At 40.0% G+C, this 17830-nt stretch overlaps 1 protein-coding gene across 1 annotated transcript in view; it reads right to left on the bottom strand.

Annotated features, from left to right (window-relative positions):
* MFSD14B (major facilitator superfamily domain containing 14B) overlaps window positions 1-3110 on the bottom strand; it is a 79993-nt gene extending 76883 nt beyond the window's left edge. The window contains exons 1-2 of the mRNA XM_065878701.1: window positions 3008-3110; window positions 999-1003 (exon numbers count right to left, since the gene is read on the bottom strand). Of these exons, the coding sequence (XP_065734773.1) occupies window positions 999-1003; window positions 3008-3110 (108 nt within the window). The remainder of the gene's footprint in view (window positions 1-998; window positions 1004-3007) is intronic.
* Window positions 3111-17830: the final 14720 nt, after the last annotated feature.

The following is a 17830-nucleotide window of genomic DNA, read 5'->3' as shown; positions in this document are numbered from 1 at the left end:
GTGGGATGTGGGATCTTAGTTCCCTGACCAGGGATGGAACCCGTGCCCCGCTGCAGTGGAAGCATGGAGTCTTAACCACTGGACCACCAGGGAAATCCCCTCTTTCACCTTTTTACAAACAAAACATATCTAGTCATTTTAGCCTTTTTTGGGGGGTAACAAGCTGCTCTTGAGTACTATTTCCATTTTGCCTATAAAGTATATAATACTCTTGTCCTTATAAATCAAAATTAGTCTTTACAGGAGCCCCTCTGAAACGGTCTGAGGAAAATCAACTAAAAACACATCAAATGTCACCAGAATGGCATTGATCCTGAGAGGCCCTACATCAGAGATCTTAACTGGTATCTAAGTACTGGCTTTTTGGAGTCAATGAACATTCTGAAATACAGAGTATGCTAAACTCAGTTGTGTTTTCTTTGCAGAAAATCCTTAATTCTCTTCAGATGCTCAAAGGTAAATGATTCCAAAAGGATATGCATTCAATGATAATGCAAATAATTCTGACACAACATTTCAAGGTGTATGTACACGCACAATTAGGAAGGGATAGAGCAAAGAAAGGACAATAAAACAAGAACTTATTTACTATACAAAACTCCCTTTTCTAGATTGCAATCATCTCTTTGAATAAATATGTGATTCCCTCTATTATTCAGGTCAATACATCTCTTTGCCAAACAAGGTAGAAAAAAGTTTCAGCTGATTCCCTGTATGTGGGCAGTCTTGCTTGTGCTTATTAGTAGCATCGAAACTGAAACCATGGATACACTAGAATCAAGCTATAAGGAAATTCCAACACATTAAAATGAAGTCAAGTCTTGGAGGCCAAAGAATGTAGCACCTGGAAGCAATACTAGAAAGAAACTGCAAACAGGAAAGATGTATAATTTGGGGGTACTGGCATATGACACGAACATATATGATTAAAGACATTCACTACTTTCCCAGGCAACACACATTACAAAAAGCACCAGTGGCTGAACCCTGCTACCTACCCATGCTATAGTCATCTAAGTAGAGCAAGCACTAAAACTCACTGTCAGAATTCACTGCAATTTATCAATACTGACTAGACACACCTTAAGAGGTAAGGAAAGACTGGACAGGAATCTGTGCCTAAATTACCATCAACTCACAGGGAAAGCAATCAGGGAATAAACTGTCTCAGTTTCTTTGAGTACACATTCCTCAAAAATTCCTGTTCTAAGCATATAAAATCAGCAACTTTAACTTTTAGGTTGGGGTCTAGTTCCTCTATAGATTAGTAAATGGGAGAGAACTGAATGCTTTTTATCAGACAAGGATCACCATACATTCTGAGCAATCATTCATGCTTAAAATATTGAGAAATAATAACACTAAAAGCTAATATTTATTGAGGACTTACCAGGTGCCAGGTTGTAGTAACCCTCACAATTCTCTGAGGTAAACACTATCATTAATGTGGAGAGGTTATATAACTTGCCCAAAGTTATACAGGTAATAAAAAGTGGGAACTGGGATTCCAAGCATGCTCACCTAATCACTATGCTTTAATGCTTCAACCTGCCAGGTTATTTTTTTTACCCTATAAGCCAAAGAGAGCCAATGAAAATATTTAAGGACAGCAGTAATGATCATATTTACACGTTAGATTACACTAATCAATACTGTGGAGAGCAGCATGATGATGAAGTAAGCAAGGGTCTCAAGAGATAGTCAAAATCTAGGTCAAAAATGCTAAGGAACTGAACCACAGGAATGCAGAAAGGATAAAAAACCTAAAATCTTTACCTGGTAAACTTAGCTAGACTTATTAACTTATTGGATGAAGGGACGGGAAAGGATGGAGTCTACCTCTCAGGTTACTAGCTTGGCCACTGGTAATTATGGTCTATCAATTCAAAGACAGGAGGAGGAACTGGCAGTTTCGTTTCCCTTAGTCGGCAGGAAGATAAGTCTGCATTTTATGTAATCAAAAACAAAACGAGAAAAACCAATACTATAGAATTTCCCTCCTCCTACCAAAAACACTTTCCCACTTTCCAGAAATCTTATCTTCGAAATGAAGAACTCCTAATTTTTTTTTCTCAAAAATAAGAAGGCACTTGGGCAGGAAGGGGCCTTCAACATCATTTAGCATTCTTTAAAAGCAAATTAAATCTGAAGCCGACTGCATATAATTTAATTTCCCTAAAATTTCTATTTTCTTTGGGAAAAGTCTCCTTGGCATTAGTTTCTATTCATTGTACTGTTTCTATATTCCCTGTCCTAAACAGAGCAAAAAAGAAAAAAATATATCTTTGAGAAATGACACTCTATGCTTAGAATTCCAACGTCAGACACTTAAGCGCCACTGACAGCCTGTTCTGCTGAATCCAGGCCAATTAAACCACTGCTTCGGAAGCCATCTGAATCTCACGTGAAACTGTTAAAAGAGATTAGCCTGAATACGCTCTACAGTTGGGCCCTGGGATAGGCAGCTTCCTCTGAAAGCCTGCTCACCAACCGCTTCTGCGACCGCCTAGAGAACCATGAAGGAACAGGAAGGCGCTGCCCAGCCTCCACCGCCAGCTTCCCGGTCCAGGGCCCAATGCCGGTTCTAAAGGTTCTCCATACATCTTCTAAGTAGGCTCAAACCAGAAAGTGCACCATGAAAATAGTATCCACTGTCACGTGTATGGAGAACTCTGAAAGAACCAAATTACTTATATTCACGGTCCCACGTCGGGTGTCTTTTGAATCAATAACCAAGTCGCCTACATTTTTGTCTAGCGATGAGCAGCGCTAGGAAAGCCTAGCAGTAATGAATTCGGCTGGCTGACACGGAAAAGGACAGGCTTTCCGACAGCCAGAGCCCCTCGAGCCGACGCGGAGGATCAGTGTATCCTCATCCCCAGGCGACCCAGGCCCCAGCCCCGCATCAGGCGTCCCCGGACTCCGGCCGCGACGCCGCCCAACCTCCCCTGGCTTGGGGCTTCGGGCTGAGTAAAGCGTCCGAACTCCGAGCCCGCGCTCACCGAACTGCCGCTCGCGGCCCGCGCGCCCGCGCGCTTCTCCAGCATGGCTCCCGCCTCGGGCTCCGACGCCGCCTTCACCTCCCTCTCCAGTGGAGATTCCGCGTTCATGCCGCTGCCATGCCCGCGCCGGCTGGGGGTGTTCCGGGACTACAGCTACGCCGCAAATGCGGCGGCTGGGCCCGCGCTCTCATGGGCTCCGCGGCCCAAAGCGGCCTGCGGTTCAGGCGGCGGCGCCAGTGGCGACTCCGAGGGCTGTGAGCGCTGCCGAGGCCGGAGCAGCAAGAGAAACGAGGCGAGAAGAGCAGCTAAAAGCGGGCACAAGCCACAGCCACGAACAGAACTCAACTCAGAAAGCTGCCAACAGCGTCTCCAGCGGCCGAGGTAACCCCGCTCCGCTTCCCCACAAGCCGGCGAGGGGCAGGAAGCCCCGCCCCGGATCTCAGCTCCCGCCACAAGTTCGTCGCCTGCGCCCAAAGCCTCAACAGCGCCCGCCCACCCCAGGCCCCGCCTCCACGTTTCCGGGGCCACCTTGGCGTCAGGACTCCGCAGCACGCCGGAAATGCGTCATCTCCCAAGGCCCCCAAGAGTAGTTTCTTTTTCTGGGACAGAACCGGATCTGGGGAGCTGAGGGTGTCAGGTGCAGGGGGTTTTGTTAGTGACTGCACTTCTGGTCTTGGTTTGGTTCCCCCAACAAGTATATGGATGGGCACTTTCAGACACGGATACAGAGCCCCGGGATCTGGAATCCCGAACTGGGGAAGTGCCGTATGCTATAACTACGATATTCTGTTCCTCTTCAAAGTCTATAAAGAAGCTGACAGAGAGCTTACCTGGGCTGTGGGATTCATAGGAAGGACAGTCTTAGGAAACATACAGGTTCCTGTTCCAATCCAGAGCTACTTGATGGTACCAACACGGTGTATATTAACTGATTACTCAAAATCTCAGATCATGTTTGGGTAAAGTGCTGATGTACAGAAATCAGCTAACACTAACTGTGGCTCTATAAATGTTATGATTACTGGCTGGAAAGGACCTTGTGAGATATTACTTCCTACTTTGCAGATGCCAACCTAAGCTCCAAAAGTAAAGTGGCTTGGCTAGTTAAAGAGTTAATGGGATAGATAGGACCTGCTCCACGAATTTGGGGAACAAATATAGTCAGAATATTTTTTATTAGGTGTTTGAGAATTCGATGCCTATTTGAAAGAAGACAAACACTGAAACTCTGAAGAACTTATGTCTTCCTCCTTATTAAAGAGACCCAGGTGGACTTAATTGAAGAATGGAGTAAGTCCAGTCATTTCACTATTGATTTGCATCTTGTATTATTGTTGTTGTTTTAAATGGGTCTTGTACAATCCTAAAGATTTTTGTTTGATTTGCTATTGTGTATCCATTGGCTTAGGTCCCTTCCAGGGCTTGAGTCCATAGCACTTGGTGTACTGAGTTATAGCTTCATTTACACTCACTGATCAGACATTGCTTCCCAAAGCGTATTGATGTCCAAAATCAGTTTATCCTGAAAGAACATAGAAATTCTTGTATTGAGCTCAGTTCATCTACCTAGACTGCCCCTTCTATCAGGGACTTTACTGCTACTTATCCTTGACTGAAGGCTTTTTAGTCGGCACTAGGAAACTGACAGGATTTCAGAAGCCACCAGCCTTGAATTGTGAGTAGGAAATTCCCCCAACGATACCTCAGACCAGTTGTCCCCTATCCTATTCTTAAATATAGCCAGAAAAGAGGATATGTTAAATAGGCCCAATCCATTTATGGATAGTTGTCATATTTTGGAATTATGTCCTTTTTATTAAGCCAAAAACTATTTCATCCATACTTTGATTCTGGTTCTGCCTTCTATATCTGTACAAACATGTCTAATTCCATTTGTTTGAAATGCCAAGATGAACTTGTCATCTTTCTTGATTATATTCTAAATACATACCAGTTTGTGAAAATCCCAATTAAAATGCATTGCCAGAAATGTAACACTGGAAGTAATATTTGATGATGGCACTGTGAGGTCTGGTCCCTTGATTTGCAGAGTCATAAAAGTAAATTTTAGGAGATGAATTATTTATTGCATTGTGTTGATAGTTATACCATAGGAATTAAATAGACCCTTATTCTTACCTTCTAATTAATTCTGCACTAATCAATGTCAAAGACCTGGGATTCCACATAATTTAATTCAACATCCTAGGCTCTAGGAAAATAATGGCACTCACTGAAGGATACGTGTGTTATGGTATCTGGAAAATTGGATATCCATATGCAATCCATGAAATTGGACCCTTGTCTTAACACCGTACATCACTCAAAGTGGATGAAATTCTCAAACATAAGACCTGAAACTCTAAAACTACTGAAAGAAAACAGGGAAAAAATCTGACTGGACAAATATTTTTTTGATATGACACCAAAAGCACAGGCTACAAAGCAAAATTAGACAAGTGAGATTGCATATAAAGCTTTTGTACAGCAAAGGAAATAATCAACAAAATGAAAAAGCAACCTACTGAATGGGAGAAAATATTTTCAAATTATATATCCAATAAGGGGTTAATATCTAAAATATATATGGAACTCATGCAACTTAATAGCAAATAGATAAATAAATAGCCTGATTAAAACATGGGCAAGGGCTTCCCTGGTGGCACAGTAGTTGAGAGTCCGCCTGCCGATGCAGGGGACACGGGTTCGTGCCCAGGTCTGGGAAGATCCCACGTCCCGCGGAGCGGCTGGGTCCGTGAGCCATGGCCGCTGAGCCTGCGCGTCCAGAACCTGTGCTCCGCAAAGGGAGAGGCCACAACAGTGAAAGGCCCACGTACCGCAAAAAACAAACAAAAAGAAACCACATGGGCAAAAGACCTAAATAGACATTTCTCAAAAGAAGACGTGCAAATGACCAACAGGTATATGAAAAGATGCTCAACTTCACTAATCATCAAGGAAGTGCAAATCAAAACCACAGTGAGATACCACCTCAAATCTGTTAGAATGGCTGTTATAAAAAAGACAAAACATAACAAGTGTTGCAAGAATTTTGATAAAAGTGAACATGTGTACACTGCTGGTGGGAATGTAATTGGTACAGACAATGTGGAAAACAGTATAGAGCTTCTCCCCAAAAGTAAAAAAACAAAATTACCATATGATCCAGCAATCCCACTTCTGGGTATATATCCAGAAGAAATAAAATCAGAATCTCAAAGAGATATCTGCACTCCCATGTTTATTGCAGCATTATTCACAGTTGGCAAGATATGGAAACAACATAAATATTTATCTTCAGATGATTGTTTAAAGAAAATGTGATATATATATATATGTATATTGCAATATTATATAATTCATCATTTTAAACGATGTAAATATGGCCATTTGTGACAACATGGATGAGCCTGGAGGACATTATGCTAAATGAAATAAGCCAAATACAGAAAGACAAGTATTGCATGATGTCACTTACATGTGGAATCTAAAATAGCCAAACTCCTAGAAGCAGTGGAGTAGAATGGTGGTTTCCAGGGGTTTGAGGAAGAGAGAAATGGGAGATGTTTGTCAATGAGTATATAATTTCAGTTATGCAAAATAAGTTCTGAAGACCTAATGTACAGCAGTGTGACTGTCATTATCAGTACTGTATTGTGTTCTTGAAATTTGCTAAGAGGGTTGATCCTAAGTGTTCTCATTACAAAAAGAAAAACGAAAGAAAATGGCAACTGTGAAGCGATAGATATGTTAATAGCTTGGTTGGAGTGACTATTTCATAGTCTATATGAATATCAAAACATCAACTGAACACCATAAATTTTTTCAATTTTTATTCATTATACCTCAATAAAGCTGGAGCAATAATTAATAAAAAATAATTTAATAAACATTTTAATTAAGAAAAGGAAAAGCTGTTAAACTCATGGTATGGTTTATTACAGTGAAAGGATGCAGATTGAAATCAGAAAAGTTAAAGGGCACATAGGGCAGAGTCCAGGAGAGACCATGCAACAAGTTTCCAGTTGTCTTCTCTGAGTGGAGGCTATGGATATCGTTTAATTACCCCAGCAATGATGTGTGACAATATGCATGAAGCCCAGGAAGCTTACCTAAGCCTTGGTATCCAAGGTGTTTATTGGGGGTCAGTCACATAGCATGGAGCACCAAGTGACTGACCTTAGGTACTCAGTCCCCAGCCCCTCCAGGGATGATATTGATACCAAGTGGCCCAAAGACCCCATCATAAATCACATGTTAGCATAAGCTTCCTAGCATACTCCAAGGCCCCAGGTAAACAAAGCCATTATTATCAGGCTTATAGGGAAATTCCAAGGGCTTAGAGGTTATCTCCCAGAAGATAGTCACGGGCCAAACCTTTGTTTCTTGGGGTGTTTTTTTCATCTATATTGGAGTATAATTGCTTTACAAGGGTGTGTTAGTTTCTGCCTTATAACAAAGTGAATCAGCTATGCATATACATATATCCCCATATCTCTTCCCTCTTGCGTCTCCCTTGCCCCACCATCCCACCCCTCTAGGTGGTCGCAAAGCACCCAGCTGAACTCCCTGTGCTATGCGGCTGCTTCCCACTAGCTATCGGTTTTACATATGGTAGTGTATCTATGTCCATGCCACTCTCTCACTTTGTCTCAGCTTAACTTTCCCCTCCCCATGTCCTCAAGTCCATTCTCTAGTAGGTCTGTGTCTTTGTTTCCATCCTGCCCCTAGATTCATGACCTTTTTTTTTAGATTCCATATAAATGTGTTAGCGTATGGTATTTGTTTTTCTCTTTCTGACTTACTTCACTCTGTATAACAAATTCTAGGTCCGTCCACATCACTACAAATAACTCAATTTCGTTTCTTTTTATGGCTGAGTAATATTCCATTGTATCAAGATGTGCCACATCTTGATCCATTCATCTGCCGATGGACACTTAGGTTGTTACCATGTCCTGGCTATTGTAAATAGAGCTACAATGAACATTGTGGTACATGACTCTTTTTGAATTATGGTTTTCTCAGGGTATATGCCCAGTAGTGGGATTGCCGGGTCGTATGATAGCTCTATTTTTAGGTTTTCAAGGAACCTCCATACTGTCCTGCACAGTGGCTATATCAATGTACATTCCCACCAACAGTGCAAGAGGGTTCCATTTTCTCCAAACCCTCTCCAGCATTTTTGATGATGGCCATTCTGACTGGTGTGAGATGATATCTCATTGTAGTTTTGATTTGCATTTCTCTAATGATTAATGATGTTGAGCATTCTTTCATGTGTTTGTTGGCAATCTATATATCTTCTTTGGAGAAATGTCTATTTAGGTATTCTGCCCATTTTTCGATTGGGTTGTTTGTTTTTTTGATATTGAGCTGCATGAGCTGCTTGTATGTTTTGGAGATTAATCCTTTGTCAGTAGCTTCGTTTGCAAATATTTTCTCCCATGCTGAGGGTTGTCTTTTTGACTTCTTTATTGTTTCCTTTTCTGTGCAAAGCTTTTAAGTTTCATTAGGTCCCATTTGTTTATTTTTGTTTTTATTTCCATTACTCTAGGAGGTGGGTCAAAAAGGATCTTGCTGTGATTTATGTCATAGAGTGTTCTGTCTCTGTTTTCCGCTAAGAATTTTATAATGTCTGGCCTTACATTTAGGTCTTCAATCCATTTTGACTTTATTTTGTGTATGGTGTTAGGGAGTGTTCTAATTTCATTCTTTTAGATGTAACTGTCCAGTTTTCCCAGCACCACTTATTGAAGAGGCTCTCTTTGCTCCACTGTATATTCTTGCCTCCTTTATCAATGATAAGGTGGCCATATGTGCATGGGTTTCTCTCTGGGCTTTCATTCCTGTTCCATTGATCTATATTTCTGTTTTTGTGCCACTACCATGCTGTCTTGATTACTGTAGCATTGTAGTATAGTTGGAAGTCAGGGAGGCTGATTCCTCCAGCTCCTTCTCAAGATTGCTTTGGCTATTCGGGGTCTTTTGTGTTTCCATACAAATTGTGAACTATTTTGTTCTATGAAAAATGCCAGTGGTAGTTTGATAGGTATTGCATTTAATCTGCAGATTGTCTTGGGTAGTATAGTCATTTTCACAATGTTGATTCTCCCAATCCAAGAACATGGTATATCTCTCCATCTATTTGTATCATCTTTAATTTCTTTCATCAGTGTCTTATAGTTTTCTGCATACAAGTCTTTTGTCTCCTTAGTAGGTTTATTCCTAGGTATTTTATTCTTTTTGTTGCAAAGGTAAATGCAAGTCTTTCCTTAATTTCACTTTCAGATTTTTCATCATTAGTGTATAGGAATACTAGAGATTTCTGTGCATTAATTTTCTATCCTGCTACTTTACCAAGTTCATTGATTAGCTCTAGTAGTTTTCTGGTAGCATCTTTAGGATTCGCTATGTAGAGTATCATGTCATCTGCAAACAGTGGCAGCTTTACTTCTTCTTTTCCAATTTGGATTCCTTTTGTTTCTTTTTCTTCTCTGATTGCTGTGGCTAAAACTTCCAAAACAATGTAAATAATAGTGGTGAGAGTGGGCAACCTTGTCTTGTTCCTTATCTTAGTGGAAATGGTTTTAGTTTTTCACCATTGAGGACAATGTTGATTGTGGGTTTGTCATATGTGGCCTTTATTATGTTGAGGTAGGTTCCCTCTAATGCCTACTGTCTGGAGGGGTTTTTTTTTGTCATAAATGCATGTTGAATATTTTTCTTTTTTGTGTGGTACACGAGCCTCTCACAATTTCAGTTTTGTTAAATTTACCAAGGCTTGATTTGTGACCCAAGGTATGATCTATCCTAGAGAATGTTACATGAGCACTTGAGAAGAATGTGTACTCTGTTGTTTTTTGATGTAATGTCCTGTAAATGGCAATTAAGTCCATCTTGTTTAATGTATCATTTAAAGCTTGTGTTTCCTTATTTATTTTCATTTTGGATGGTCTGTCCATTTGTGAAAGTATGGTGTTAAAGTTCCCTACTATGATTGTGTTACTGTCGATTTCCCCTTTTATAGGTGTTACTATTTGCCTTATGTATTGAGGTGCTCCTATCTTGGGTGCATAAATATTTACAATTGTTATATCTTTTTCTTGGATTGATCCCTTAATCATTGTGTAGTGTCCTTCTTTGTTTCTTGTAATAGTCTTTGTTTTAAAGTACATTGTGTCTGATATGAGAATTGCTACTCCAATTCTTTTGATTTCCATTTGCATGGAATATTTTTTTATATCGCCTCACTTTCAGTCTGTATGTGTCCCTAGGTCTGATGTGGGTCACCTGTAGACAGCGTATATTGTTTTTGTATCCATTCAGCCAGTCTATGTCTTTCAGCTGGAGCATTTAATCCATTTACATTTAAGGTAATTATTGATATGTATGTTCCTATTGCCATTTTCTTAATTGTTTTGTGTTTGTTATTGTAGGTCTTTTCCTTCTCTTGTTTTTCCTGCCTAGAGCAGTTCCCTTAGCATTTGTTGTTAAGCTGGATTGGTGGTGCTGAATTGTCTTAGCTTTTGCTTGTCTGTAAAGGTTTTCATTTCTCTGTCAAATCTGAATGAGATCCTTGCTGGGTAGAGTAATCTTGGTTTTAGGTTTTTCTCCTTCATCACTTTAAATATGTCCTGCCAGTCCCTTCTGCCTTACAGAGTTTCTGCTGAAAGATCACCTGTTAACCTTATGGGGATTCCCGGGTGTGTTATTTATTTTTTTTCCCTTGCTGCTTTTAATATTTTTTCTTTGTATTTAATTTTTGATACTTTGATTAATATGTGTCTTGGCATGTTTCTCCTTGGATTTATCCTGTATGGGGCTCTGTGCTTCCTGGACTTCGTTAACTATTTCCCTTCCCACATTAGGCAAGTTTTCAACTATGATCTCTTCAAATATTTTCTCAGCCCCTTTCTTTTTCTCTTCTTCTTCTGGGACCCCTATAATGCGAATGTTGGTGCATTTAATGTTGTCCCAGAGGTATCAAGACTGTCCTCAATTCTTTTCATTCTTTTTTCTTTATTCTGCTCTGCAGTAGTTATTTCCACTATTTCATCTTCCAGGTCACTTACCCGTTCTGCCTCAGTTATTCTGCTATTGATCCCTTCTAGAGAATTTTTAATTTCATTTATTGTGTTGTTCATCACTGTTTCTTTGCACTTTAGTTCTTCTAGTTCCTTGTTAAACGTTTCTTGTATTTTGTCCATTCTATTTCCGAGATTTTGGATCATCTTTACTATCATTATTCTGAATTCTTTTTCAGGTAGACTGCCTATCCCCTCTTCATTTGTTAGATCTGGTGGGTTTTTGCCTTGCTCCTTCATCCGCTGTGTGTTTCTCTGTCATCTCAGTTTGCTTAACTTACTGCATTTGGGGTCTGCTTTTCACAGGCTGCAGGTTCGTAGTTCCCATTGTTTTTGGTGTCTGTCCCCAGTGGCTAAGGTTGGTTCAGTGGGTTGTGTTGGCTTCCTGGTAGAGGGGACTAGTGCCTGTGTTCTGGTGGATGAGGCTGGATCTTGCCTTTCCAGTGGACAGGTCCACTTCTTGTGGTAGCTTTTGGGGTGTCTGTGTCCTTATTATGATTTTAGGCAGCCTCTGTGCTAATGGATTGTGTTGTGTTCCTGTCTTGCTAGTTGTTTGTCATAGGGTGTCCAGTACTGTAGCTTGCTAGTCGTTGAGTGGAGCTGAGTCTTGGCACTGAGATGGAGATATCTGGAAGATTTTCACCGTTTGATATTATGTGGAGCTGGGAGGTCTCTTGTGGACCAGTGTCTTGAACTTGGCTCTCCCACCTCAGAGACTCAGCCCTGACACCTGGCTGGAGTACCAAGAGCCTGTCATCCACACGGCTCACAATAAAAGGAAGAAAAGAAAGAAAGAATGAACGAATAAAATAATTATTTAAAAATTTTTCAAGTAATTAAAAACAGAAAAAATGAAAGAAAGAAGAGAACAACCAAACCAAAAAACAAATCCACCAATGATAACAAGTGCTAAAAATTATAATAGGAAAATAAAAAATAAAATGGATAGACCGAACCCTGGGACAAATTGTGAAAGCAAAGCTATCTCAGACAAAATCTCACACAGAAGCATACACATACACACTCACAAAAAGAGGAAAAGGGGGAAAAATAATAAATCTTGCTCTCAAAGTCCACCTCCTCAATTTGAGATGATTCGTTGTCTATTCAGGTATTCCACAGATGCAGTGTACATCAAGTTGTCTGTGGAGGTTTAATCCGCTGCTGCTGAGGCTGCTGCAAGAAATTTCCCTTTCTCTTCTTTGTTCGCACAGCTCCTGGGGTTCAGCTTTGGATTTGGCCCCGCCTCTGCATGTAGGTTGCCAGAGGACGTCTGTTCTTCACTCGGACAGGACGAGGTTAAAGGAGCCGCTGATTCGGGGGCTCTGGCTCACTCTGGCTGGGGGAAGGGAGGGGTACGGAGTTCGTGGTGAGTCTGCAGCAGCAGAGGCTGGCATGACCTTGCACCAGCCTGAGACGCACCGTGTGTTCTCCCAGGGAAGTTGTCCCTGGATCACGGCATCCTGGCAGTGGCAGGCTGCACAGGCTCCCGGGAGTGGAGGTGTGGATAGTGACCTGTGCTTGCACACAGGCTTCTTGGTGGCTGCAGCAGCAGCCTTAGTGTCTCATGTCCGTCTCTGGGGTCCGCGCTGATAGCCGTGGCTCACGCCCGTCTCTGGAGCTCCTTTGAGTGGTGTTCTTATTCCTCTCTCCTCACGCATCAGGAAACAAAGAGGCAAGAAAAAGTCTCTTGTCTCATCGGCAGCTCCAGACCTTTTCCTGGACTCCCTCCCGGCTAGCTGTGGCACACTAGCCCCCTTCAGGCCATGTTCATGCAGCCAACCCCAGTCCTCTCCCTGGGATCCGACCTCCGAAGCCCGAGCCTCAGCTCCCAGCCACCGCCCACCCCAGTGGGTGAGCAGACAAGTCTCTCAAGCTGGTGAGTGCTGGTCCGCACCAATCCTCTGTGCGGGAATCTCTCCGCTTTGCCCTCCACACCCCTGTTGCTATGCTCTCCTCCATGGCTCTGAAGTTTCCTCCCTCCGCCACCCACAGCTACCTAGTGTGTGGAAACTTTTCCTCCTTCACAGCTCCCTCCCACTGGTGCAGGTCCCATCCCTATTCTTTTGTCTCTGTTTTTTCTTTTTCTTTTGCCCTACCCAGGTATGTGGGGAGCTTCTTGCCTTTTGAGAGGTCTGAGTTCTTCTGCCAACATTCAGTAGGTGTTTTATAGGGGTTGTTCCACATGTAGATGTATTTCTGATGTATTTGTGGAGATGAAGGTGATCTCCATGTCTTACTCTTCTGCCATCTTGAAGCTCCTCCAGGCCAAACCTTTGTTTGGAATATGTAGGCTTTAGGTGAGCCAGGCCTGCTGAGTTAGTCCTTCACTGAACACAATCTAATAAAATAAACAACTTAAATGTGATTTCTCCAAACCAAAATGTTTTATAATGTGTGCTAGAACCAAGACTCTTGCTACTCAATTTGTGACTTCTAGAAGTAAATTGTCAGGTTAATAAGGATACCCCCATCACAATTTGTAACTCAGAGAATTCGGAATGGGAGAAGAGAGACAGGCAGAAATAGCTGAAGACTTATGCATGCTATCAAAGAGCGGACAATCTAACAGAAGAGACGTGATAATAACACTGGCTACCATTTAGTGAGTGATTGGTGATAAGTGATTTATATATTACCTTTCATCTTCATCTTAACTTTATAAGGTAGGCATTTTAATCTTCATTTACATATGGATAAAACCAAGTGAGATATATTTAGAAACTTACCTTTGCTTTGCTGCCAGTAAATGGTTAAACAAGATACAAGTCTTGGTAGTCTACTGCTGGTGGGAATTTAGGCTGGTAAGGCCTTTCTGGAAAGAAATCAGGTAATTCTTATTGATGTTAATATGCATTCCTCAGCAACCAAACAAACCATACTTGTGTATCTCAGAGAAATTCTCACATCAACACACAAAAGGATAGTGGCAGGAATTTGTATTGTACCATTATCTGTGGGATGAGGGTGTTGGAGACAATCTAGGCCTCCATGGCTGGATAAATTTAATGCGACAGATGCATACTATAGAACACTATGCAACAGAGAGAAGTAAGAGACTATATGCATACAAAAATTTTTGAGAGACTCTTCTATATTAAAAAGAAACTAAAGGTACCTAACAACCAAATATAAACAACCTTTATTGGATCCTTAGTATAAAAAATAATAAATAAAGGCAGCAATAAAATATATTTGGGGGAGAAAATATGTAACATAGAGGGCAGTGAAAAGGTTAGTATCTGTATTTTACTAAGAGTTCTATATATCAATTTTAAAAAGACACATAATCTTCTCTTCCCCCCAAATGAGCAAAGAATCATGAACAGGGCAATTTCAAAATAAGAAATACAAACTGTTAAAAAACATAAAAAGATATATTCATTCTGATTAGTAAACAAAGAAATGTAAATTAGAATAATGAAACATCACTTTCCATTTTAAGAACAGCAAAGATTAAACAGAATAATAATATTCAAAGTTGGTGAAGGTGTAAATACTGGTGAAGTGTAAATTAGTTCAACTTTTTGGAGGTAATGAATTGGACAATATGAGCAAATTTTTACATAAATATTCCTTTGACCTACCTATTCTACAAGTTTAACAATTTGTAGAATCTGCTGTAGCTTTGTAGTATAGTTTGAAGTCTATATTTGAGTCTGATTCCTCCAGCTCCATTTTTTTCCCTCAAGATTGCTTTGGCTATTTGTATCTTTTGTGTCTCCATACAAATTTTAAGATTTTTTGTTCTAGTTCTGTAAAATATACCATTGGTAATTTGATAGGGATGCTGGTGTGGTTTTTAATGGAGTTAGTAATATAATACAATATCTAAGATAAAAAGTACACTGTATGGGATTAATGACAGTTTAGACCTGGCAGAAAAGATTAGTGAACTTGTTAACAGCAATAGAAGCTATGCAAAATGAAATACCGTGTGAAAAAAAGATTGGAAATAAATAGAGTGCCTCACTGTGTGACAACTTCACACACACTGGTCTAATTTATAGTTTGAGTCCCCAAAGGAGAATAGGGAGGGGCATAGAAAGTATTTGAAAAAATAATGACCAAAGTTGTATAAATTTAATGAACCTATAAAGCCATAGATCCAAGAAGCTCAATAATACATAAGCACAAGTAACATGAAGAAAACACCAAAGTACGTCATAATCAAATTGCTTAAAATTAATTGTAAACAGAAAATCTTAAAATCAGCCCAAGTAAAGAAACACATTATGTACAATTATGTACAGAGGAACAAAGTTAAGAAAGAGACCATATTTTTCACTGGGAACAATGCGAGGTAGAAGACAGTGGAGCAACATCTGTAGAGTACTGAAAGAAGAAAAAAAGTCAACCTCACCCTAGAATTCTATCATTATTTATTTTGTTGTTCAAATTGTTCCATCTTTGGCCATTGGGAGCTCTTTCAGTTTTTCTCCTGTGTCCTTTTGAGAATTTTTTTTTCTTTAGAACTTTGTTACTTTCTGACACTACAGGATGCTCCAGGTTCATTTAGTATTTTCTCAGCCCAGCCTTAGGATCGGCCATTTCTGGTTTCTTTTATTACAGAATGATTCTTAGAAACCAAGATTTGGGTGGTGGGTGTGCTCATTGTCACTGAGGTGTCAATGCTTTTAGGTCATTTAATTTATACACAAATCTATATTTTTATATTTGTTTGAAAGGATTCACTTTAGTTGGCTTTTTTTCTCATGGAGGACTATACTTACTTAATCTTTTCAATTCCTTACATTCCATCCAGCAAAGCATTCTATTTGGCAAATTTGGCTAAAAGGCAAATGTGACTTACCTTCTGAAAAAACAAAAGTTATGCTGTTATGCATACTGAGATGATTCAGAATCAGATCAATTAAGCAAACATTCCATAAGGAGGGATGGAATTTTGAGTAATCCAGGCAGACAAAGAGTTTAGTCTACAATGTATATGAACTATGCAAAAAGTTAGAAATTTAAAGCCTTTTCCCCTTGCCCTACTTCTATGTGTTTCACATGCTAGATATTTGTGTTCCTGCCACCTGATACAATTCTATGCCTCAAGCACTAATTATTGCTGATATGGGTCAGCTCCTCCTGCTCCTTGGCACCCCCTCATAATCAATTATCAAATGTTACTTATACTTATGCATTTTCTCACCTCCTATCTCTCTTTCCCCATCCCCACATTGAAGCAATGATCGTGTCCTATTTATTCTGTACCTGCTCATTCCTACTGACACTGCCATAACCTTCTCATAACCTTCATAACCTTCTCATCTCTCAGTAGTTTAGTGTCTTTATCTGGTTTATTTCCACCTATGCATGCTCTCCTCAAACAGAATTGGTCTTTATGATACAAATCCATCTTATGTCACTTTGTTGCTAAAAATTATTCAAGGTCTCCTGTTTTTATGCAAGACAAGGCTCCAACACATTAGCATGATATGCATGGCCCAGGATAACTTTTTCCCACCTCTCAGCCTGATCATCTAGTACATTCTACAACCATGCCACTGTGCTCCCAAACCTGAGGCTCTTCCTGTGTAGAAGAGCCTCCTTTTCTCCCTCAACTCAGGTATCATCTCTACCAGGTCTTCCTCATATGTCTTCTTCTGTATCACATACATTTTCCTTGCAACTTGTTTGTACTTTGTGTATACTTTTTCTGTCAACATGTAATTCTCTAAATGTTAAAACATTATTCTCATGCCAATATTTCATTATCTCATTATTAAGGGAACCCATAAAATGAGTTCAAAGAGAATTTGAAAAACTGATTGTTACAATGAATGAGAACAAAAAGGAATAATGAATTAAGACTGCTAAATTAGATGCAGCCCTACTTTATGTCCTATAGTGTAATTAAATGTAACATTTGGGCTTATTTCCCCACCATTATAAAGAAAACCATCTCACCAGTTTCTTATGGGATAACTTCTAACTTTTCAGGGCTGTAAAACATCTGGGCTTAGTCAATAATAAATAGTTAAAAATAAATAATCAAACTTTTCCCTAAAGAGTCAGATGACCCTTAGATGGACTTTTTCAACAATTGTCTTCTAGCATGATGTATTGATATGGCATCTCCTTGCTTTATTTCCAAGATTGGAGTAATTTTTCTTAGTACTGTTATTGACTACCTTGATAGTGTACTTTTTAGTTCATTCAATCCTGGCACACACTGAACTTGAGGGAACTTAGATTATTGTTATTCAGACTATGGGAAGACTTTCCAGGGGTTATATGGCCATTGATAGTTTTAAGTACCTAATTTCCAGATTCTCACCTTAGGCAGGTACTCTTTACTACAGATACCTTGCTCCAAAAAGTGTCACTGCTTTGCATATTCTTCTTTCCCACATCCCTTTCCATAGTCATCCTTCACCCACTTCACTAAAGCTTCTCCACCCATTCCAAATCTGATCACAGACCCTGGTTTTAAATACTTCCAAGGGCCAAACAAGGGGACAGTTTGAGAAAGCTTCATCCCTGAGAGTGACATTTCATTTAAGCAACAGGCTCTTGTCAAGTCTCCAGTCACAGAGACTCCTAACACCATGTTTATTTGGATTAAACAATAAAATGAGAACATTTCTGTCAGAATGTGAGTTGGATTTGGCTGACTTATTTGACAATGATGATTAGTTTTGGCAAATAAGTCAAAGGGTGTTTATTTTCCGTAAAGTGAAAAGGCCAAATTGACCGCAAGAATTTTACAAAAAATTTTAAAATCCTGTCTGC

The sequence above is a fragment of the Phocoena phocoena genome, chromosome 6 (genome assembly GCF_963924675.1).
Source record: "Phocoena phocoena chromosome 6, mPhoPho1.1, whole genome shotgun sequence".
Lineage (NCBI taxonomy): Eukaryota > Metazoa > Chordata > Mammalia > Artiodactyla > Phocoenidae > Phocoena > Phocoena phocoena.
Note: the sequence above shows the minus strand (reverse complement) of the source record. Positions and strands in the feature narration are given on the sequence as shown.